Source organism: Ornithodoros turicata, chromosome 6 (genome assembly GCF_037126465.1).
Source record: "Ornithodoros turicata isolate Travis chromosome 6, ASM3712646v1, whole genome shotgun sequence".
NCBI lineage: Eukaryota > Metazoa > Arthropoda > Arachnida > Ixodida > Argasidae > Ornithodoros > Ornithodoros turicata.
In genome coordinates, this window is record NC_088206.1 from 73,056,781 (window position 1) to 73,078,664 (window position 21,884).

At 45.8% G+C, this 21,884-nt stretch overlaps 2 protein-coding genes across 5 annotated transcripts in view; one reads left to right on the forward strand and one right to left on the reverse strand.

Annotated features, from left to right (window-relative positions):
* Positions 1 to 436: 436 nt before the first annotated feature.
* On the forward strand, positions 437 to 5,593 carry LOC135397326 (syntaxin-5-like). Of its 2 annotated transcripts, none has more exons than XM_064628844.1 (10): positions 437 to 546; positions 1,365 to 1,627; positions 1,701 to 1,777; positions 2,028 to 2,083; positions 2,155 to 2,267; positions 2,330 to 2,404; positions 2,822 to 2,878; positions 3,715 to 3,921; positions 4,663 to 4,784; positions 5,361 to 5,593. In XM_064628844.1, the coding sequence occupies exons 1-10, from the start codon at positions 480 to 482 to the stop codon at positions 5,518 to 5,520; spliced, it is 1,197 nt and encodes a 398-aa protein (XP_064484914.1). In that variant the 5' UTR covers positions 437 to 479; the 3' UTR covers positions 5,521 to 5,593. The 2 variants fall into 2 exon arrangements, with proteins under 2 accessions (XP_064484914.1, XP_064484915.1); XM_064628845.1 differs by lacking the exon at positions 437 to 546 and adding an exon at positions 607 to 711.
* Positions 5,594 to 7,079: 1,486 nt separating this feature from the next.
* Positions 7,080 to 21,884, reverse strand: part of LOC135397327 (nucleoprotein TPR-like) — a 36,151-nt gene continuing 21,346 nt past the window's right edge. Inside the window, exons 32-51 of one of the 3 annotated variants that reach the window (XM_064628847.1) lie at positions 21,214 to 21,328; positions 21,059 to 21,151; positions 20,382 to 20,515; positions 19,246 to 19,319; positions 17,565 to 17,767; positions 16,748 to 16,894; positions 16,541 to 16,636; positions 15,786 to 15,873; positions 15,359 to 15,504; positions 14,686 to 14,801; positions 14,518 to 14,610; positions 14,098 to 14,242; positions 13,818 to 14,029; positions 12,921 to 13,024; positions 11,382 to 11,482; positions 10,702 to 10,797; positions 10,352 to 10,511; positions 10,170 to 10,297; positions 8,592 to 8,657; positions 7,080 to 7,860 (exon numbers count right to left, since the gene is read on the reverse strand). In XM_064628847.1, coding sequence (XP_064484917.1) covers positions 7,514 to 7,860; positions 8,592 to 8,657; positions 10,170 to 10,297; positions 10,352 to 10,511; positions 10,702 to 10,797; positions 11,382 to 11,482; positions 12,921 to 13,024; positions 13,818 to 14,029; positions 14,098 to 14,242; positions 14,518 to 14,610; positions 14,686 to 14,801; positions 15,359 to 15,504; positions 15,786 to 15,873; positions 16,541 to 16,636; positions 16,748 to 16,894; positions 17,565 to 17,767; positions 19,246 to 19,319; positions 20,382 to 20,515; positions 21,059 to 21,151; positions 21,214 to 21,328 — 2,664 coding nt within the window. In that variant the 3' untranslated portion in view covers positions 7,080 to 7,513. Of the gene's footprint in view, positions 7,861 to 8,591; positions 8,658 to 10,169; positions 10,298 to 10,351; positions 10,512 to 10,701; positions 10,798 to 11,381; positions 11,483 to 12,920; positions 13,025 to 13,817; positions 14,030 to 14,097; positions 14,243 to 14,517; positions 14,611 to 14,685; positions 14,802 to 15,358; positions 15,505 to 15,785; positions 15,874 to 16,540; positions 16,640 to 16,747; positions 16,895 to 17,564; positions 17,768 to 19,245; positions 19,320 to 20,381; positions 20,516 to 21,058; positions 21,152 to 21,213; positions 21,329 to 21,884 lie in introns of all 3 variants that reach the window. The other 2 variants (XM_064628848.1, XM_064628846.1) reach the window with 2 other exon arrangements.

Consider the following 21,884-nt stretch of genomic DNA (forward strand, 5'->3'; position numbering starts at 1 on the left):
GGGAAATGTTTGCAACAGTTCCAAGAACTTGTAGGCCTGCATGATAAGGCTGTGTCGCTTTCGGTCCTACACCCTTTGCTACGAAATTGATAAACCGGGGATCTTCCCAGCATACCTCACCCACAAAATATACCTGTCAGAAAGAAAAAAAGGAGCCCAAAAACATAGCAGATATGGCTGCCACAGAGATGTACAGGAAGGTCACAACCTACTAGGTCGGCCTACTTCCTAAATTGCTCTTACGTTTGTTGTACAGAAGGCAGACTGTTTTTCGCTTTTCAGCAGACCCTCGGCCTCCATGTGTTACAGCATGGCTGAAAGCTCTCAAGAAAAGCCTGTGCCCGCGACCGACTATGGTGCAACTCCTGTGGTAGCAGACGACAGCAACGCACGGCGCGGCGCGCGCGCCTTCCGCTATTCTCGTTCCCGGTAGTTAACGGTTTCAAGCCGGATATCTTTATACGTCATTTCCGTCGTTTATGTTTGTGTGTGTGTCGTGGAAACAACTGAAAGAAGGCAAAAATTTCCTGGTCTCAAATGTGTCAGGTACGTGTAGACATCTTTCAACGGCAGGGAATGTGTTGAAGCTTTTGAGTGAATCATACTGATAACACCTGAAACAAGTGATGACGGTGTACAGCACACCGCACATCAACTCAACAGTACCACGGATAGCAGTTGTGTTTATCAAAGCACACTGAGTAGTAACACGTAAGCTCTTGGGCATTCTTCTATGTGGCGTGAAATCCGTAACATATTACACTATACGTCTTGCATGAGTCGTACGATATTCGATTTTCAACGACCGTTTTCCCTGCTGCCATTTACGCATAACTGATGCAAATGGACCTTGAGCCTTTCCACGTAAAGAAAATTGTTAAGGAGCCTAACTGGAGTTGAGCCTGGCCGGTTTTAATCTCGTGTCTTGGCATTTGGGAAGGCCTTTGTGTTGCAAGCGTCACAGAGGAGTCTGTCAATGCTCATCTGTTGTGACACATTAGGATAACATTAGCAGTCTTCGATTTGGCTGCACTTTGTGAACTAGTGCGAACGGTGCAAGTTGTGCAGCACCTGTCATGCACTTTGTTTGCACTCCTTTACGCTGCCCCTTGCACTTTTTGACGAGTCGACGACAGCTATTGTCCTGGTGCGGGTGAAGAAAGGCATAAGTTTGTGGTGGATTTCTTTCTTCACTGCTGGTATATGTCATCTTACAAAAACAAGTATGTTTTGATTGGACGTGGCGATGAAGCTCCTCCTCACGCGGAAACGATGACACATTCACATCCTAGTAGCAAAAAGTAGCAACTCTAAGATGGACCACTGTCAACCCAGTCAGGCTGTACGAGTTCCTTGTGTTGCAGGCCACAAGTTGGGATGCCCCATTGTGGGCTATCCCATGATCACCCGGCGTAGACGAACCGCCTCGGGGTCGGAACGCGAGGAAGCCCCTTCCTCACGCCCCTCCGGGGTGGTACACCCCATACAGGGCTTTTCCTCAGGTGGGGTCACCACAGCTTCCGGTGTGCACGACCTTTCTTCTAGCAGCAGCTACGTCCAAGACATGACTAGCAGGGATCGCACGAGAGAGTTCAAGTCGGCTGCCAAGCTCATGCAAGGCAGGATGGTAAGGGCGGACGAGCTTGCGTTTGTCAGCTGCCATTAATGTGTACCGTGTCACGGCGTACCGTTTTGTACAGGGCAACGGCTACGTGCAGAGGATCGGACCACATGACAGGTCGCAACCTGGTTACGGAGAATTCATGCACGTTGCAAGGTATGTTAAGGGCCTTCCTTTCATCACCCATGCGCCCAAAGCAGACATAAAAAATGTCCTGGGGTAACTCCTTGGCTTTCTTAAGACTCGCTGTTGTACAATAATGTAGAAGAAATAGGCTGCACTGTATTGCAAGAAATTCGGATTAGAGATGCAGCCCAATTGATATTGATATCAGGAATTTGTGTATCATGATCAGTAGCCAATATTTACGTATTAACCGATAAAGCTGTACATCTCCCCCCCGCAGGCAGATAGGAAAGGACATTGCCAACACCTTTGCCAAGTTAGAAAAACTGGCTTTATGTAAGTGTTTACGCGGTCTCCTAGTTAATACGATGTAACAGGTGACATCACACTCAACCGACCCATTTCAGTGGCAAAGCGAAAGACCATATTTGATGACCGACCAGTAGAAATCGAGGAGTTGACGTACATAATAAAGCAGGACATCAGTAGTCTGAACAAGCAAATTGCGCAGCTCCAAGATGTAGGTACTCGGACGATTATTAAGCTGCCCGTGTATGTAACGCCGATGTCTGTCATTTCCAGGTGTCCAGAGCGAGAAACTACAGAGGCGCCAAACACATGCAGTCGCATTCCAATTCCATTGTTGTGTCATTGCAGGTCAGTTGCACGTATCAACATTATTTTCCCTTGTCATCGAATGATTAAAATAGGCGAGCAACGTCTCTGTTGCTTGGTAGGTGAACTTCAAGGGACAGTGGCGCTCATTTTACTGGAACTAAGATTTCTGTCTCATGTTTGGGTCGAACTTTTTCTTCAAAAATACGTGGGTCGCCTTGTATGCCAGCCACAGGCCAAATTATAGCTACGAGTGTCACAACAATGGGTGGTCGACGCCACAGTCTTTGATTCCTCCCTTTGTGCATGCTATTTCTTGACTCGCACGCTTTCTTCTCGATTCAGTATATCATTGAAATACGGACAGCTTTTTATTTTTTCCTTTTTTTGGAGTGGTCAGCGTGCATTCCTCTTTATATGCCACTCATTAAAAGAAGAGCATCTGTTCTTCCGTTGCAGTCCAAGCTGGCATCGATGTCCAGCGAATTCAAAAGTGTCCTCGAAGTTAGAACTCAGGTAATGTTACGTTTACTCTATTATAGACTATACTTTGTGGCGTATTACAATCGCAGTCTCTAACGTGTATCTCGCACTTGCTCATTGTAGTTACTGTGCTCATCAAAGTATACCAGCTTCGTATAGTCAGCTACAAATAGTCTACTCCACTACCTGTCATTGTGCATGTCTGTGCATGCAACAGCAATCGCATTCACCGGATTCGTAGCACTTCTAAGTTCCCAGCTAGCTCGGTATTGCAAGTGCACCTACCATAATTTCGCGTGTATGAGCCGCACCGCAGATAAGCCGCAGGACGTGTTTTTAGGAAAGCTTCGAAAATTTTCTGGCAGATAAGCCACGGGCAATACGAGACGACTGATTTGTGCGACGAAGGAGACCATAGAGAAGGCCATAAACCCTGTGGTCCATACTCTGGGGTCAGCTCTAGTGTTCTTCCAATATTGGATTGTGCCCTTGTTTGATGGGTCAGTGGTCTTCCAGAAGACGCGAATCACTGTCACCACTTTCGTTAAAGCTGCTTTGGGGAATGCACCAGGAAGATCAATCTACTCGAATGTGGTCCCCGTCCCTGTTACGCACTGTTCGTGCATAGGCAGATCAGTGCTGTTGCAGAGACCTGTCGGCCCTTTCGCTAAAACCGGCGTGTGGGGAAAAAAATCCAGAAGAAAATAGTCATCAGATAAGCCGCACCATTGGATAAGCCGTAGAGCGCCCGAGAGAAGAAAAAAATAAGCGGCTAATACGCGTGAAATTACGATACTGCGAAAGATAGATGCGTTTCATAAATATGTGGGTCACTTCGGTGATTGATCGTAGAACGACCTGTGTTTCAGAACTTGAAGCACCAAAAGAGTCGACGGGAGCAGTTCTCGCAGAGCAGCTCCGTCACTACCGGACTGCCACCCTCGGCGCTGTCTGGCCACACTGGATCTGTGCTGCTGGCGGACGAGCACGCAGCCGGGGGAAGTGACTACGCAATCGACATGGACGGCAGGCCACGGCAGATGCAGGCACAGCAGATGATGCTATTAGACGAACAGGTGCGCAGTGCTGTCAATCCAAATGTTTCTTCCCCCCCGTGTATTTATCGTAAGTCTAGCAGCAGGGCCTACTTGCCTCCATGAGGACGTCTAGTCATGCTTAAACTCCATAGCTTTCTGCGGTGGAAAATTTACTTTCCACTAAGTGGAATTTACAAATCTGCAGAATTCTGCGGGCAAAAGAAAAAAAAAACAAAAAAGTTGCAGCATTCTCGCAAGATTGGTTACTAACTCGACCCCGCGTGATTTTCCAGCCTTTTGTAACATTTTGGCGCACAAAGAAAATTGGACTCGACAATTTCCTTCGTCGTGGCACGTTCAGCCGTGTGGTTGCCAGGCAGTATCAGTCGCGACCGATTGGGTTTAAACCCACGAAAATGTCGCAGACCATTGAAATCCTTACGTAATTCTGTAAGATACTGAATATTATGCAAAAAAACGCGACTCTGAGGGAAACAACAGGTTCCTCGAGACACGGCCATCACGGATTCTCACAAAGCTCCTCATGCTAGTTTGAGAGAAGTGAGTCGAGTGTACGAAAGCTGTACGAAAAGACGATTTAGATTTCTGTGGATCTGCCCCCAGTTGAGATGTTATGGATCAAGGTGTGCCTCGTGCGCTTAATTACTTTTTTTACTCTCGTAATTAATGCTCCCTTTCTCTGGCACTTTTCAGTGATAAAAGTGTATACCTCGATCATGTCAGATCGAGATCGAGTCTGAGGGTGGTATATTTGTGCAGGATTCCTATTTGCAAAGCAGAGCTGACACAATGCAGAGCATTGAGAGCACCATTGTGGAACTGGGCTCCATTTTCCAGCAGCTGGCACACATGGTCAAAGAACAGGAAGAGATGGTGCAAAGGTAATGATGCAGTAATTTACGAGCACGTTTTAGGGTCAGTGGTGATTGGAGGTGAAAACCTGTACATATTTTTGTGATGAAATTCGCTTATCTGAATCACTAGCTCGAGATTATCATTATAAAACTAACAACTATGAAAACTATGAACGTAAAACGGTAGAAAATCCAGCGAACTGGTAAGGAAATATGAAGAGAAGTGCCTCGGGACGAGAGCCGTCGATATTTCGAAGAGAGACTTGTTCATCTTCTGGGCACCGTCCTCATCATTGGCTCTGTATTTAAAGGATTAGGGATGATGTGTTAAAGGTTCATGGGAATTGTGGGTCAACCCACAGTTCCCATGAACCTTTAACAGTCTCTGTTCGAAATATCGGCGGCTCTCGTCCTGAGGCACCTGGCACATAATTGCAGCCACCAAAAATTTGTAGGCCGAAACCCTGAGACTGCATAAAAGCAGCGTTGAAGAATCATCGAATGGCTTCCATAGCATAAGTGTTTTTGATGGAAATCAAAAGGTACCTTTTTCATGCTTTACGTGCGTGCAATTCTCACATGGCGTTTTCCTCCTCATTGTAGGATTGATGCCAACGTAGAGGACACGTCTCTCAACGTGGAGGCCGCGCACTCTGAGATTTTGAAATATTTTCAGTCAGTGACTTCCAATCGTTGGTTGATGGTGAAGGTGTTTGCAGTCCTCATCATCTTCTTCATCATCTTTGTTGTTTTCGTGGCGTAGGACTGGCTGTAATTTATGCTAAAACAGAGTTTCGTTGAATTACAAAAATAAAACATTTCATTTTATGTCACAATTTGCCGTTTGCAATACTTGTCCTGCTGCATGTTTGAAGGAAGAGGTGGCTTGACTTGACACACCTACTGCTTCTGAGCATTAAGGTTGTGCACATTAGGTGCTTTCCTTTTGAAAGAAAACTACATTTCCTCTACATAAGTTCATTGCCAAGAAAAGCCTGCCTAGGAACCTGTGCTAAGAGGACAATCCCAGGCTAGGAATAATTGACTACAAGGACTTTACTCCTGCAAAGAAGCAGTTGCGAGCGACTCCTTGAGGTCCTAGATTATCCTGGATCACATCAGTCACTGTGAGGTATGTACTACTTGAGCTTGTCAGAAGATTCTCCCTTTTTTGCAAAACTGGTATGGTCTCCAAAAGCCTGAATGACTCTGAACAATACAGCTGCACCGTGCGGAAACACAATCGCTAGTACTTACACACAATGCACCGTTAAAAAGAGGACACTTATAAGTAGGGCCTGACTTTTTAGGGTTAAACCCGTATCCGCCCGATATTTACCCCCCGAACGAAATCTGTAAAATTCGGGTTTAACCCGAATCTACCCGAAAACATTCGGGTCGCGTGGCACACTCATAAGCATGCATTAAAATAAAGTTTGATAACATTGCTAAACATTAGTTCCATGTTAAGACACATTTTTATTAAACAAACAAAAAATCACCCGAATACACCCGAATTCCTGACAACAGAATATGCCGTAACAGGATTTAACCCGAATACACCTGAATTTTCAAATGGAAAATATCACCCGATATTTACCCCCCGAATTTGGCCAAAAATAAAACCCCAAAAAGTCAGGCCCTACTTATAAGGTACGAGAATCTTCCAATACCCGTTTACGAATTGCTAGTACAAACGGAACAAACGCGAGCAGACCAACAGAAGAAAACAGGCTACACCATCACCCCATTCTAACGCGCACGAGACAACGCTCTGTAGCAGACGACAAACAACGCGCTCGGCGTACTTTGTGCCTTGTACTCCGATGCCTCAAGCACGATATGCCCCCCCGGCGAGGCTCCCAAAGTGGCTCATTGGTTTTCCAGGCTGCCCTTTCTACGTACGTCACAGAGCAGGGGCAGCACTTACGTGCTTCAACCTGCAAGCTGGAGCACGAGAGTACAAGGGCACTACGCTCCGAAAAAGGAGTGACACCATTTAGTGAAAAGGAGCGCGCTCCCTGCGCTCCGGTGGCGCTACTTAACGTGCCCAAGGTCTGCACTTCCTCATTCCTCATTCTTTTTAGGAGCCCGTGGTGTCGCATCAGCGCAACTGGTTCAGAACTGTACCTACTGTGTACTGAAGAACTGATGCAGCACTTTTCTTTCAGAAAGAATGAACCTTCTACTCCGATGTATGGGCGGAGGAATGTTGAGGGGATTGGCTTGTTGCTTCTGAGCGCGAAGTTTGCGCTCACTCCTTTCGTAGGCGTCGTTCTCTACTCATTTCGCTCTTCCTCTACATTTGCTTTCAGCTCAGAGTAACGGGTAAAAGCAATTTTTTTAATGACCATCGAACGACGATGACATTCCAGGAAGTCCTCCCGTGCGCTCACCTACTTCAGCAAATCGCAACAGATGATTGGCTGAAGCAGGATTGTTTCCGTGGCATCGGCAAGAGGCAGCTTCGCCGGCAGTTCCGGTTTCTGCTTTCGAGCATCACAGACATTGATGCGTATAACCGTCTATTACACCCGTCCAAAGTAACCAACGTAATGCCTTTAAAACGCTTTTGAAAATGGATAGAAACTCGATTATAGGGCAAAGCCACGGGGGAGCAACCTTTACTACACTGAACAATGTTTTGCCTAAAACTTTAACGACACACTAAAATCCAAGTTTCTAACACGCCGGCAGCTGTACTGCTCACACTGTGAACTTGTCCTTCGCAACAAACGAAAGATTAAAAAAAAAAATCACTGAATGTATCCCCCTCGCCCCCCACGTGGTGGCCTCGTCCCCCTCCCTCCTCGCCAGCCCGGTGCCGTCCACGTGGACGCCGGCTGGGAGGCTGCGGCCCCTCTGGTCGAAGCTCCCCGAAGCCTGACGCGTCGGCCGCGTTGGCCTCGTGTCGCCGTTTGCGGCGCTCCGGCTTCTCTGGTGGGAGAGGAAAAGTGGGCAACCCTGGTGGTGGATGCCACGGGAGCGGCCGGAGTGGGCGTGGCAATGGCCGGTGGCGAGGCCGCGGGCATCTCGGACGGTGCGTCCCAGACGATGCGGCGCCGCTGTGACTGTGGCTGCTCGGTTGACTGTTGTTCATTGCCTGCGGACATTAAAGGAACGCAGAAAGCGTCTCAGAGATTTTCTGTTTCTGACGCGTCATGAAAGGGTGTGACTTGACCCCAAAACTAACACAACATTTTTTTTTTTACGCAATACTTTTCTCGGGAAAAACGGACCCGACGACATCGACGAGCACGTTCCCGCTCCACTCGGGGTGAAACGAGGAGGAGGAGAAAAGACGTCACCTGTTACATCATTACGGCTACAAGAGTGCCCGCGCCTTCCTCTCTTTTTTTTTTCATTTGTCTTCCAGTTCTCTCTGTGTAGCAGACGTCGTTTCTCTAAACCAATCAGCAAGCTTGTCTAAGCAACCGGGGCAGCCATTTTTGGGCATTGCCACCGTCGCGCACCTTCACAATTTTTACGATCAAATTCCGCGATATTTATGCACATGTCGAAGGAACCACTTCGCATAGTGCATTTCAATAGGCAGGTTAACGGCTTGGTCTAAAAAAGGGTAGCGAAAGAGTGCTTCCTTAAATGTAAGTTTCTGCTGCATGGCGAGGGCTGTACATAATCATATCACGTACAATCTAGACTTGGGCACTGCACAGGCCTTACAGTCACTTTCACTTTGGGTTCAGGCGGTCGTCTCCCTATTCAACTCCGTGTAGTTCACAACGGCCACCATAAACACCGTCGAGGTCAAAGTGGGCAGACTGGAAAACTTATGCGGGACGAGCGAGATTGGCTGATTGTAAGATCTCTCACCAGGTGTCTGCTGGTCCACTGACGTTGATATTCCATCGTCGATTTCTTCAGGTTTTTCTTCGATAACTGAAACCAACGTGGATTAAATTTCTTTACGCCGTTATTGCGAGCATTTTACGTTAGCATGCAGATCAGCATCCGTGACGACATTGTGCGCTAAAATGGATGTAAATTGTTTCTCGGCGTGTTTTAGCATTTGTGCGCATGCACACTGTCTTACTATGTGTGGTCACATCCCAAGTACAGTAAATCTCGGTTATAACAGCCCCACTTATAACGAATCTTCGGTTATAACGAATGCCTCACGAACGACCGTCAAAATTTGTATTGAGTCTATGGAAATTGCCCCCGCCTATTATGAACGAATTGCCGGGGAGCCTTCGGTTACTGTGACCGAAAGAGCTCCCTCGACCACTGGAGAAGGCGAGCGCGCGACGTCAGACGCCCGCGGATTTGTCAGGCGCCGCTTGCACGTGACCTCGCTTTGCAGCCAATGCGCTGTCACCATCAGCGCGCGCTGCACGTGCACCCGTTTGGCCGATGATTAAGGCGTCATGGATGCAGGTGAAGCGAGAAACTTTGCGAAACTGCTTCAGAAAAGCTGGATTTGTTCATCAGGCACTGGCTACAGACGCCGATCGTGAAGTGGACTTTGGTGTGCGTGATACCGACACAGAACTTTGGGACAGAGCAACGGCTGCAAATCTGACTGACGGCTGTCAGTCTTTCGAGGAGTTCGCGACAGCAGATGACGACGCACAGGCCGTCGCGGACTTCAGTGATTCGGACATCATTGCCGACGTGCGCCCGCCGCCAAACGAACTTTCCGATGACGATGATGATGACACAGTGTCTTGCCCTTCTTACATTTTAACTACAGCGGAGGCACTCAAGTATGTTGCTTCGCTCCGCGATTTTGTGTACGCGAAGGCGCTCGCTGCGGCCCACCTGGACCACCTTGATGACTTAGAAAACGCCGTGATCTCCGCAACTGTGTATAAACAGGCGCCATTAACGATGTATTTTCAATGAACGGCATACATGACTCATGTTTCTTACACTGCTGGCCTTTTGGATCAAATTTTTTGTCCATTCCATTTATAGCGAACTTCGGATATAATGAACGGGTTGCGCGCGACCGTCGAGTTCGTTATAACCGAGATTTACTGTATTAAAGAGAGATACGTTCAGCCTTCTTCTACATTTTTTCCGCGCCTTGACCATTGCTTCAAATGCGAGTGCTCTCACTGCAACACTAACCTATTTTCGAAATCTATCTTTCTACTAGCTACAACAGAATGGAATGGGCTGCTACATGAAGTGATTTAAGGACATCAACCTGAATCATTTCATAAAGTCCCGTCCCATCATTATGGAATGTAATCATCTGGAATCAACTTTTCTAGAATTGCGTATTTTTGTGCTCACACCGTTTATCTGACACACAGTCTCGTATTGCCTCGTATATCCTGACCTGCCTACTCCCCCAATGTAACAGCCTCCGGGTCTTTGAGGGTACAAGTAAATAAATACGCGTAAATCCGAGCAGAAAGAAAGAAAAAAAGATTGTGAGCATACCATCCAAAGCTGGCAATGCGGATGCATCTGATGATGTAGATGGTTTGGCCGGCTGACTGTCCGCTTCTTCTTGAACTTCACTGCTTTCACTGGCTGGTTCTTCCACTAGTGGTACAACTGTTGCTAACCTGTTCGGAAGTTAATGTTTGTACCACCCAACTGACTTTAGACTTTTCGGTTACCCATCATCTGTCTCATCAGTCGTCTCCGTTATGATTGGACCCGGGACGCTTTGTTCGTTGAGAGATGTCGGCTGGCCACTGGCATTGCCGGAGGAGCTTCTGGGTTGGTCCAGGTCGGCTGAAGCCGCGTCTGATTGGAAGAGGGAGGCATCACGTGACTCTGGAGTATGGAAGGTTCAGAAACGTGCCGTGTTAGACGGGTGACTCTTTCGCAAAGTCGCGCCACTATTTACTAGACCTTAATACTCGTTTCCCTCTCAAATGTGAGTGAGGCCTAATATGCAAGCACCAAAGCTTTTATAAGCTGTGCCATAAAAAAAAAAAAAAAAGGGCTAGTCAGAGAAACTCACCCGGTGGTGAAATCTGCAGCGGCGTTGAAGGCACACTCTGGCCTCCCCCTTCCTCAAAGTGGGACAGGTCCATTCGAGTGTCATCCACGCCCACAGCTGAAACGTCAATGTCTATTACTCTTAAATGGCTTCTTAAAGTACTTCTGACCATGATTGGTTTTCAAGCAGATTCTTAAACGACTCTCAAGTGACTTCTTACCCAAGCAGCAAATTATATTGGCCAATATTGGCTGGATAACGGCTATAGTGGTTCAATATTGGCTGGATAACGGCTGTACTGGTTCAATATTGACTGGATAACGGCTATACTGGTTCAATATTGGCTGGATACGGCTATACTGGTTCAATATTGGCTGGATAACGGCTGTACTGGCCCAATATTGGCTGGATAACGGCTGTACTGGCCCAATATTGGCTGGATAACGGCTATACCGTCCCAATATTGGTCCAGTAACGCCAATATTGGGCCAAGATATTGTGTCGATTGGGTAGATGACAAAAAAACGTAATGAGCTCTGCTACTCCTACCCGCCTCCCTGGGCTCAAGTCCAATGTAAAAAAAAGCCGCACACTAACACCTCTAAAAATATTTGCATATTGTTGAGAGATAACAGTAAGAGATAAGATCAAGTGATAAGAGAGCAGATGACTTAGCAACTTGCGAGACCCTAATCACTCACCTCCCTGAGAAGCAAGCTGAGAAATTCCAGGAGCTTCCTGGGATGCTGAACTTTCCTGTGCACTTCCAAAGACGAATCCACCATGTGGAACATGAGGTGAACTGTTCAGAAAACAGATAAATGAAATGAAATAGAGGAACATAAGAGGCTTTCCTTTCTTCTAATACCCAGTTCGTTGATTTTCTAACAACTGCAAAATTGTCCTTCGAATATCGAACCTAATTTAGAACACCACATCATAGGATGAAGGTTTCTAGTAGTATCAACTTGCAACAATTAAGCTCAGGAGACTAGCGTGGTCATAAATGCATGTTGCTGATTCTCAGGACATGCACTTGGAAGAGACAAATAAGGAATATGTGCTAATGTACTGGTTCTACCATACATGCTTATTTGCAAACATACAGTCAAATAATTTTTTACTGAAACAATGAATGTGTTGCTCGCGTGAAGCAAAATGAAAACCTCAAAAACAACTTGCACTTCCAAAATCCTTTGTGCATTGTCATAGTGGACACTGAGCACCTGCGCTGGTATTCCAAGTGCTGGCAAAACAGACAGATTGAATGGAGGAATGTGTGTCTGCAATGGAGTGTGTGTCTCAGCTCACAGGCTATCACAAAGGTAAACCAGAAGGTAGAAAGTTCTCTCTTCCTATACTGGCAATACTTGTCATATAGGTCATATTTGTTATATAGGTCATATACGTGTGGAACTGTCACTAGTGAGATCATTGTTCTTGACGGTAATACATGGTTTGGGACAGCCTCCTTCATTAGTGTTGTAAATGGGCTCATCCCTTGCGCTACTCCCAGGGGATGTGCTGCTGGTAAGCCGCGTTACCCTTCCCTCATTCGAAGTAACATATCGATAATTTTGTTTAAATCGATTAATTGAGACTAGTCGGTCGTTTGGCAGTGTTACGGGAGTGCACAAATTCTGAGAGCAACATTTATCACCCAGCCTAACACAATAGCATGCCAAATCTCTAATATGACTCCAACTAATATTTTTTGTTGCCTTCACGATGGTTTGTTTGTCAGTTGGTCGGTTTCCGCAAATTCATGAAACACTCTGAAGGTTATGGTGAAGTTAAGTTTGCATTTTTGTGCATTCATTTTACACATTTCTTTAGGTTTGATGACAATGTCAGTGAGCGCTATCCTCACATCTGCTCGAAGATTTCGCATCCGGGTCCCCTCCATACCTGCCAACCTGACAAACTCAAAATTCGGGACACTGCTGGCAGCGCGACGGGGGTGCATTAATTTTGTGCACTCGAAATAGCATTGCCTCTGTATTGCAATTGCTCTACGTCATAGGTAGGCTAGTCTGCGACACACTATCGTTCCTCCCCTCAACCGCAAATTGCGAAGACGCGTCGTCTCACGCTCTCAAACACCGCATTTTGTGCTGCCACCAGCCATTTCACCAATGATTCAGAAAATTTCTTTAGCTTTTCAGGATACAAGCATTAAAAAGTAGTCAGATCGAGATCAATAAACGATCGAGTCATGAAAGGCTCAAAAGAAAGTGTACCTGACAGCCTCTGCAAAGCCATCTGACCTACGAGGCACAAAAAGCGTCGGGGTACTGGGTACGATGCTGTCGTCGCCTTCTTCGAAGCCTGCTGCACTCTGGCTCTGCAACGTGCAAACAATGTGCAAACAAAGTGCACAAATAAGGGTAAAATTATGCTCAACGCTAGAAATACAACGGGTGCATTAAGTAGGCGCCCCTCTCTTGGTGCACCTTAATGGGAAGTCTGAGACACTCGGAGTGGCCGCTTAACAGCGAAAAACAGCTCTGTTGCATCACACTGCTCGCTTGGTGACGCCGCTTCCCCTTTTCTGCTCGTGCAGTGCAGTCTAAGGTTGTGGTGCTGAGGTGGGTGTGGTGGTGAGGTTTGACGACAGCGGCTTTTAAGACATTTTCACGTAACAGAAAATGAGACGTAAATGACTGGAATTAGTGGCATACGTGATAGGAGCAATTTTCTGTGAAGATAATTGCTTGGCACGAATATGCCAGCATTAAAGTGCTGCATGACCTGTGAATAGCTGTCGACATCCACATGAAAGTCGCTAGAAATGATAGTTTGCCAAAATGGGAGAATTTGGTAAGATAATGCGTCTGTATTTTGCTTCAAAGAGTAGCATTCAAACTCATTTGAAGCTTTATTCCGCCAGCTGCTTGCACGCGGTGGATTGCGCGCTCAACAGGAAATACGTCACACCAAATGCTTTAAGCACCAAGCGCTTGTCGTCTGCTTCGGTGAACCCATTCGAGATGGGAGCGCGAAAAATGTTTGGTGCCTGACACTCCGGAGTGCGCCGATGGTGCATGTGTCGCGTTAAGCGAGTGGAGTATGAAACACTCACGCTCCGGGGCACCTACTTAACGCACCCATTGATGATGCTCAAAGAAAATTCTTACCGAGGGCAGACGTTCACTGCGGGACCTGGTAAGCAGCGAGGGCCTCTGCAGGGGACTTGGAGACGTCTGGGATGGTGTAGGAGATGCCCTCTGAATAGAGATTTGTGGACAAGGCTGCGGAACAGATCCTTCGTCCTGTGTGTCTCCATGGCTCGTTGTCGGGTCAATTGGTTCGTCCATTTCCCTGTCGTCCACACTCTCCTCGACCACGTCTGCGAACAAATAAAATAAATTAAATCAATAAAACGAGAGGGGTGAAACAAAGAGAAGACAATCTCACCGATAATCTCCACCTCGTTGTCCACCTGGTCTTCCATGTCCCCTTCGGCGATGACGCACTCCTCGTCGATGCCTTCTTCATCCGCAATGTCGTGCTCTGGGATCTCTTCCACAGGCATTTCTTCTTCACCTTCCCCTACTCCGCCCTGTTCGCGTGATAACGAGATAAGCTGATCAGGATTCGGATTAGAATTTTTTTTTTTACATCACACTTATGTACGTCATAAAGCGGCAAGTCTAGCAAGAAGAATGTAGACCAACATGAAAAGAATAAAACTAAGCTCAAAAAAGGTACACTGAACCGGGAAGAAGTGACCACTGAAGGAAAAACAGTTTCACTGAAAAAGGAAGAAGTGACATGGAAAGAGGAAGAAGTTGGCCCATTTCACTTCATGAGGAAAAAGAGGAAGAAGCAACTCACTGCATTGTAACCAACATTCATTTCTTCATCGTCACAAGCGGATCCTTCGTCCTCCATACCAGATTCCTCTCTTTCAAAGTCTCCCCCTTCAATCTAGTAAAATAAATCACATCATACAACCACTTTATTATAAATACTGGCAAATCTTTATTGTCCAAGTTATCGCACCCCTTTCTCCTGCTCTTCTTCAATGGCCTCTTCGTCGCTTTCAACCACAATGACATCGGCAGGTGATGTTAGCCCTTGCAGATGACCTTCTGCTTCAGAAGCTCCAGATGGTACTTCTAAACCAACAATTATTCATGCACCTGAGTTTTTTACTTGTTATAGTACAGCCTTTTACGGTAATTTTTGTTACGCAGGGTCTCCGTAGGTAAAGTTTACAGCCGTTCTTTCATCTCCTGCAATGTCTACTTCAGGGAAAGGTAAAGGAATCGTCAAGATTTCCGTTACTGCTTCCGTTACTGGCCTCTGATTGATATGGTATTCGGGTACTGTGTGATATCCATTTCTGTTTCTGTTACCGTTACCTACTATACTTCCGGTATAATAATGTTTCCGTTTCCTTTCCCTGATCTACTTACCCTTTGGCAGAGGAACTCCCCAAAACACAAAGCCTGGTGGGACTTGTGACTAGACTTGAAACCTAGCAACTTAATTCTGCCAACCTATTCTGAACTTAAACAGCACTAATGATAAAACAGGAATTGTGGGAACATGAAGCTAATCCTCTCCAGGTTCTTAAAACACTAAAATTAAACCAGAAAGAGTAGTTTGCGGGGGTTCAAAAAGGAAAACTGGAAAGTTTATCCTTGGCCATCAGCATGAGCTTCAACTCTACCTGGCGCTTGATCCTTTGCTTCCTCTTCGCCTTCATCCGCGGCAATCACTCGCTCTTCTTCCAAGAGCTCAGCCTCTTTCTGCTGAAGCTTCATCTTCTTGGCAAGGCGTTCCTCTTCCGCTGTTTCTCGCACAACCTCGCTCGTGCTTCATGTGGAAGGGAAATATAACCGGTAATACTATTGCTGTTTCGAGTACACTCTCAAGGAACTTGACCGCATAGCGCACCGAAGGCCAACCATTATCACTCGTGATTTGTGGAAAGCTCCTTTTTGTGACAATTAACATAAATTCGTAAGTGCCACAAAAGGGTGTACGCCTCCTGTTTCCAATCAATCAGGGGGAGAGAACAATGTCATTCGGGATTACGGTTGGCTAGGTGCGTGTCTATGACGGGTGAAATTCTGTTTTAAGAGTGTAGTTGTTACCTTGCATCTTCAGCAGTCTCTTCGCGCGAACGTTTCAGCGTTGGTGACGGCGCACGCTCAGTGGAATGCTTTGCTTCTTCAAGGAGACCTCAAATAAGGAGTGGTACAAGTATTATACTACTATATTACTGTTCAACGAGACAAGAAATGCCCGACAGGCATGTACCGACAACTCGACTCATCAGCCGGTTCAAGTAATTACAACATTTACTCGCGTAATTAACGTATGTATGCGGGACGTAATGTTTTTGTTCCGGTTGTGAACGGCATGACTACATGTGATCAGTTTCTACCTACGCTTCGTTTGAATGTTCCTTCGAGACGTTGTAGAAAAGTGCTGTACTTCTATCCTGTTGACCAGTGCAGGTCATCCCCATCTACTAGGTTACAAATAGCTATTAACAAATTATCAAGCGATGTTGACTTGTCTGCTAATTTTATGACGTTCAAGAGGTCTGTTTTTGCCCATTACGCATTTACGGGATTATGCTATATTGGCAGTGATATATATATACTCCTGATACTGTGATACAGTATTCTTATATTTTGTGCATCATCACAAGGCCTGGCAGCTGTTATGAGCACTTAAAAATAAGTCACTTAAAATAAATCTCTTAAGCCTAAGAACATAGCATTACATACTCAGTTAATGTCGTCGCGCCTAATCACTTTCCGATCAGGCGAAAAATTGGCAAACTATGTTAAGGAGCAAAAACAAACAATCGTTACGCGTGCCTCAAAGTCAATTAACTCACTCATCGTGCTTTCTGTCGAAACAGCAGCAGACGTCGATTCGTCCGTAACCGCAACAACATGTTCCACTGGGGCAGCTACCACTTCCTCTTCTGCGTCTGCTTTAATGAAATTACGAAATGAACGTTAGCCTTACAAATTGCCCTCAGCATCTGACAGAACGCATTGTACGCATCTTTTGGTCAGTCGCGAGTCCAAGCTAAACTTACGTCTCATGACGTCTGATGCAGTTGCCGTTTCCACAGCAACAGGAACAGTGGCTTCCTGCACGCTGGAAGGAGTAACGATCACCGTATTTGGGGCTGCCTGGATGTCCGGCTGCACTGAAGCAACTGGCACAGGAGTAGCTGAGCTTTCTGCAAAATGAACAAAAAAAAAAGAAAGATTCCCAAACGTCAAACTTGAGAGTGTTGAGATGCACCGCAATTTTCGTGTTGACGTAATAAACTTGGGGAAATGCTAGATCATATCCTAGTCAACAAAAGAGAGTTATTCCTACTCATTGAAGTGATAAAGATTGTAATGAAATACCAAATAAACTTGATGTCTCCATTATCTTTTAAAACCACATACCATTTGACTTTTCCCATCAATACTTAGACCCTGACGTTTTAGGGTTAATCCCGATTTTTCCCCGAATTTGCACCCCGAATTGAGGTTCACCTATCTAGGGTTAAACCCGATTTGTACCTGCAAAACTGCACCTCTGTTAGGCACCTCAAGGCATCGACATACTAGTTTCTCACAAAATATGCGACTCCCCTTTACTTCTGGCACTCTGGATAAACGGTACAGTGAACGTTTATTCTACAATAATGCCCGATTTCTCCCCGAACTCAGTCTGATGGTAATTTTTCTGCCCGAATTTGCACGAATTTTCTACATCAATTTAATGACCCAATTTCTACCCCCCCGAATTTGAAAAAATATAAAACCCGAAAACTTCAGGGTCTATCAATACTTAATATAATCTGCATGCCCAGAAAGTAGAAGAAAAAAAAAAGAAGAAGAAGAAAGGATGTACACCTCCTGCAATTGACGCAGGGACAGACGTGGGAACCACCGCAACCAGTCTAGTCTGTGCCATGGGTCGGATACTGGCTGTCGGAGTGAGGCGAGCCGCCGAGGGACCCGAAGCTTGTCGCAGGGCACTTGGAGCTGCTGCCACAGGGGCCACGGGAGGTGTGAGAGGACGCACATTGGCCGTTACCGGTTCCGCCGCGTTACCGCTGCAGTAAACAGTTTGGTTGAGCGACGGTAACTACCACATCCTTTACGCTACCCTACTGCTTACGGGCAAGAGCACCTTGCCTTCCGTTTCCTGGGGACGTGGCAGCAATGCCTGCTGCTTTCTGTAGCTTTTCCCTTCCAGTAAGTGTGTTTCATACAAAACTTTTCTTTTTCCCTGCAGCTTTTACGTGAGCATATAATAGCTGCGCACCCGTGTTGTATAACATACGTAGAGCCCCTAGCCTACTGCGAATCCGCGAAATTGGTTGTGTCTCGCAGAACCTGCTGCTGCCCTCAGGATAGCGCTTATATTGCGGATTATTCTTAGAGCCTGAAGTTTTAGGGTTTTACCCGACTCTTCCCCAAATTTGCATCTCGAATTGAAGGTTGCCTCTTTAGGGTGAAACCCGATTTTTACCAGGCAAATTGCCCTCTCTAGGATGTCTGTAGCTATGCACCAACTTACTTGTTTGGCAGAAAAATGCTGTTACATAACCGTTTGTACCAAACCGCTACAGTTAGTTTGAATAACTGAGCCCAATTTCTCCCCGATTTTAGCGTAATGGAAGTTTTTTCCCACGAATTCGCATGAATTTAGTGCACACGTTTATTTACCCGATTTTTACCCCCCGAATTTAGAAAAAAATATTTCCCGAAAACTTCAGGCTCTAATTATTCTATATGTGACATAATTCTGTAACGATTTCAATCAATCTCCGACATTTTCATGGGTGAAACTAGATCAGTTGTGAGTCCAGTGCCTGGTGCGACTGATACTGCTGGCACTTACACGGCTGAATGTGCTGCGAGAAAAGAAAAGTTAACGGTAGGAACACCCGGAGAGAAATGGTCAGAGCTGAGTCTAATTTTCTTTGCGTACTGAAAAGTTACGGAGGGCTGGAAAAGCCTGTAAGCAGCCTGGCGAGAATATTAAAATCGATAAAACCCCGGTGTTGGGTAAAAAAAGGACAAAGGACGGAACAAGTAACCACCAGTATAATCCCACTGCGTGGAAATATTAATTTTCCGATGTAGAAAGCTAGGAGCTATAAATATATACGTAGTCGTAGTCTTTCGGTGCGCGCAACACTGTGCAAAAGTTCCTCGTTGTAAATGGTGTGTACTGAACGATATTGCAGTCCTGAAGAACTGGCAGAATTGTAAAACCACCATCCGTATTAAAGACACATCCCTCATTTTGTATGCTGTTACATGAGGTTCCTGTGATGTCTCATGAAGGCGGCTCGTTTCCATGGCTATGGCCAGCACGCTTGTGATTGGACATTTTAGTCCCTCTGAACACGGATAAATCTGAGGTAAGTATTCTAGAGCACACCAGCAGAGACCCAAAGCTCATGCGGCAGATTTCCGCAGAAATTAGTCTCCTAATTTAACCACCCTCCAAGCGGGCAACTTTCGAGCTAGAACGCGTTTAACCCCCGCAAAGTCCCGGGAAGGTAGCCGAAGGTGAACTGACCTCGAACGCTCGACTGGTGCGGCAACCATGGTGGGCTTTGGTGGCTTCTGGTGTTGATGTTGATGCTGAGCAAGCTGAAAGCAGTCGTAGCATGGGTGACAGGAACACCATTACAAAATGCTGTAACTGCATCCTATCGAGCGTATGGTCCAGCCTAACAAATATGCGCGAGAATTGGCAGCTTTTTTTTTTGTAAGTGCCAATACAGGCAAGAAAACAGTGAGGTGACGAGCAAGGTGTGGGTAAGGTAGAGTTCTAGAAGTACTCGAGGGAGCAGTGTAGAAATAACTCGAGCACCGCGAAACGAAGGTGTGTGGTACCGAAAGACTGAAGTACAGGAGGATGTTAAAGATGCTTAGAGCCTGAAGTTTTCGGGAAATATTTTTTCCTACATTCGGGGGGTAAAAATCGGGTAAATAAACGTGGGCACTAAATTCGTGCAAATTCGGGTGAAAAAAACTTCCAGTACGCTAAATTCGGGGAGAAATCGGGCTCAGTTATTCAAACTAACTGTAGCGGTTTCGTACAAACGGTGATGTAACTGCATTTTTCTGCCAAACAAGTATGTTAGAGCATTCCTACAGACATCCCAGTGAGGGCAATTTGCCGGGTAAAAATCGGGTTTCACCCTAAAGAGGCAACCTTCAATTTGGGGTGCAAATTCGGGGAAGAATCGGGTAAAACCCTAAAACTTCAGGCTCTAATAGATGCTTAATGTTCATGCGCAAGATCATGCGATGGAAAGGAAGGTTGATGAAGGGTGACGTTCATTTGTCACACTTCTGGCTTGAGCTGCTGACTCCTATTGCAATGAGTGCTAACACCTTTGGTTTCGAAACTAAAGTTGTGACTCTGGGTAAGCAGAATTTGCGCTAACAGCACGTGCAGCCACACAACTGTGGACGGACTTACCTTACTGTCAACTCACAATTAATTAATTAATTAATTAGCTCAACAACATGAAGAAAACGATGAAAAATCTAGGGTTTTCAAGGACTGTTGAAATTCCGGGGGTTTTCCGAGCCTCGAAAACGTCACTTTCAAATTCCAGGGTAATAAAGGGTTTCAAGGACCAGTGGGAAGCATGAGCCCATGACGAATCAACAACATCAGTCCAGTGTAGATAGCACGAATACCTTCTGCGACAATTCCTCCACTTGGCGGTGCGCCACTTCCAGGGCTTCTTTGGAGTCTCGCAGTTCCCTTTCCTGGCGCTGCAGTCGGCCTTCAAATTGAGACTTGATCGTGTTCTCCCTCAGTGCCACTTCATCTGAAAATATTTGCATTTCATTACATTATGGTCAAGTAGTAGTATTACACACACAGTAAAAGTCAAACTTTAGAACCAACTCCTTTTTACGGAGAAAAAAAAAAGAAAAAAAAAAGCTACAACGTAATTTTTGCCCCACCCTTCAAACGGTTCACACTATTTTTAAGCCCCACAAGCAAGTAACAGACTTCATTCTTGCATGTTCTGAAGACATCACCAGCCCATTTTTGCAGAACTAACGCCGATATAACAACAACTTGTACAAAATATTGAATATTGAACTTGGAACACAACATTGCCACATGAAATAGAGACAATGTTTTGTTTGTTTTTCTTATATGTGCTTAGGAGAACTTAGCCTACCTCTGCGCTATCCCTGCTCATAGATTTATACGATTTTGTACTACGCAAATTTGTTGCATATCCTCTTTAACCAATTTACCTCTACAACAAATTTCTCTTTCGTGGTCTCTCGACTTTCGTTATAAAGGAATCTGACTGTACAAAACAGAACATCCTACCAAAACAATCAACTTTCACCACCTTTTGCCTGTTCCAATGCCTGCAGCTGGCCCTGCGCTTTCTGCACTTGACCCTTCAGCTCTTGGTTCGACTTTGTGAGTGCATCAGCCTTAGCTGTAAACAGAATTCGTGAACAGAGCGCCGCAGAATTAGCAACGTTTGTTAGTGACACTTGCCCATTAAGTCGGCGATCCGCTTTCTCGCTTGCGTCAACAACTTCCGCGCTTTCTCCTGGCTCTCCGCGGCTGCACTTGTCACCTGCTCTTTTTCCTGAGTCACGAGGGCTAAGTCCTGAAAACATTGTCCCACACAGGCCAATCAATCCACTGACCAATCTAGAACAATCACTGGTGGCATTTAATGGCACCACGTTGGATGTGTGTATCCCTTCACAGGGACGCAAAGAAACAACAATACAGAGTTCACCTTTGCACACCCCATATATAGGGTGTCCCAGAAAACGTGTCATTGAATTATAATAAAAAAACTACGCCACCTAGAATCATGCGGTCAACAGCATTTGTTCTTATTAGGTTTTTGCCACCTCCTAATGTGAATGTCATGTACTCCAAGTTTAATTATGTAAATATTTGCGAACTCAACTCGGAAATTTGCCAAGTAAAGGTCACTTTTTTTACCCCACCAATATGAAGAGCGTGCCGAATTCACTCAAATTCACGATAATTCACAGTGATATTCACGAGCTATCCCATCGGAAAAAATAGCCGAATATCATGCTTTTAGGAGCACCGGACCATAGCGCACGATGACTTTTTGAGCGCAATCGCTCTCAGTGCGACGAAAGGAGGTTCCGAAGCCAGCCCACAGAGTGATAGTAGAAAAAGTA

Excerpts from the sequence above, each read along its gene's own strand:
- LOC135397326 (XM_064628844.1), top strand. The coding sequence starts at position 480 with ATGTTTGTGTGTGTGTCGTGGAAACAACTGAAAGAAGGCAAAAATTTC. Across the intron at positions 1,778-2,027 it reads GAATTCATGCACGTTGCAAG|GCAGATAGGAAAGGACATTG; the intron begins GTATGTTAAGGG and ends TCCCCCCCGCAG. Across the intron at positions 2,405-2,821 it reads CCATTGTTGTGTCATTGCAG|TCCAAGCTGGCATCGATGTC; the intron begins GTCAGTTGCACG and ends CTTCCGTTGCAG.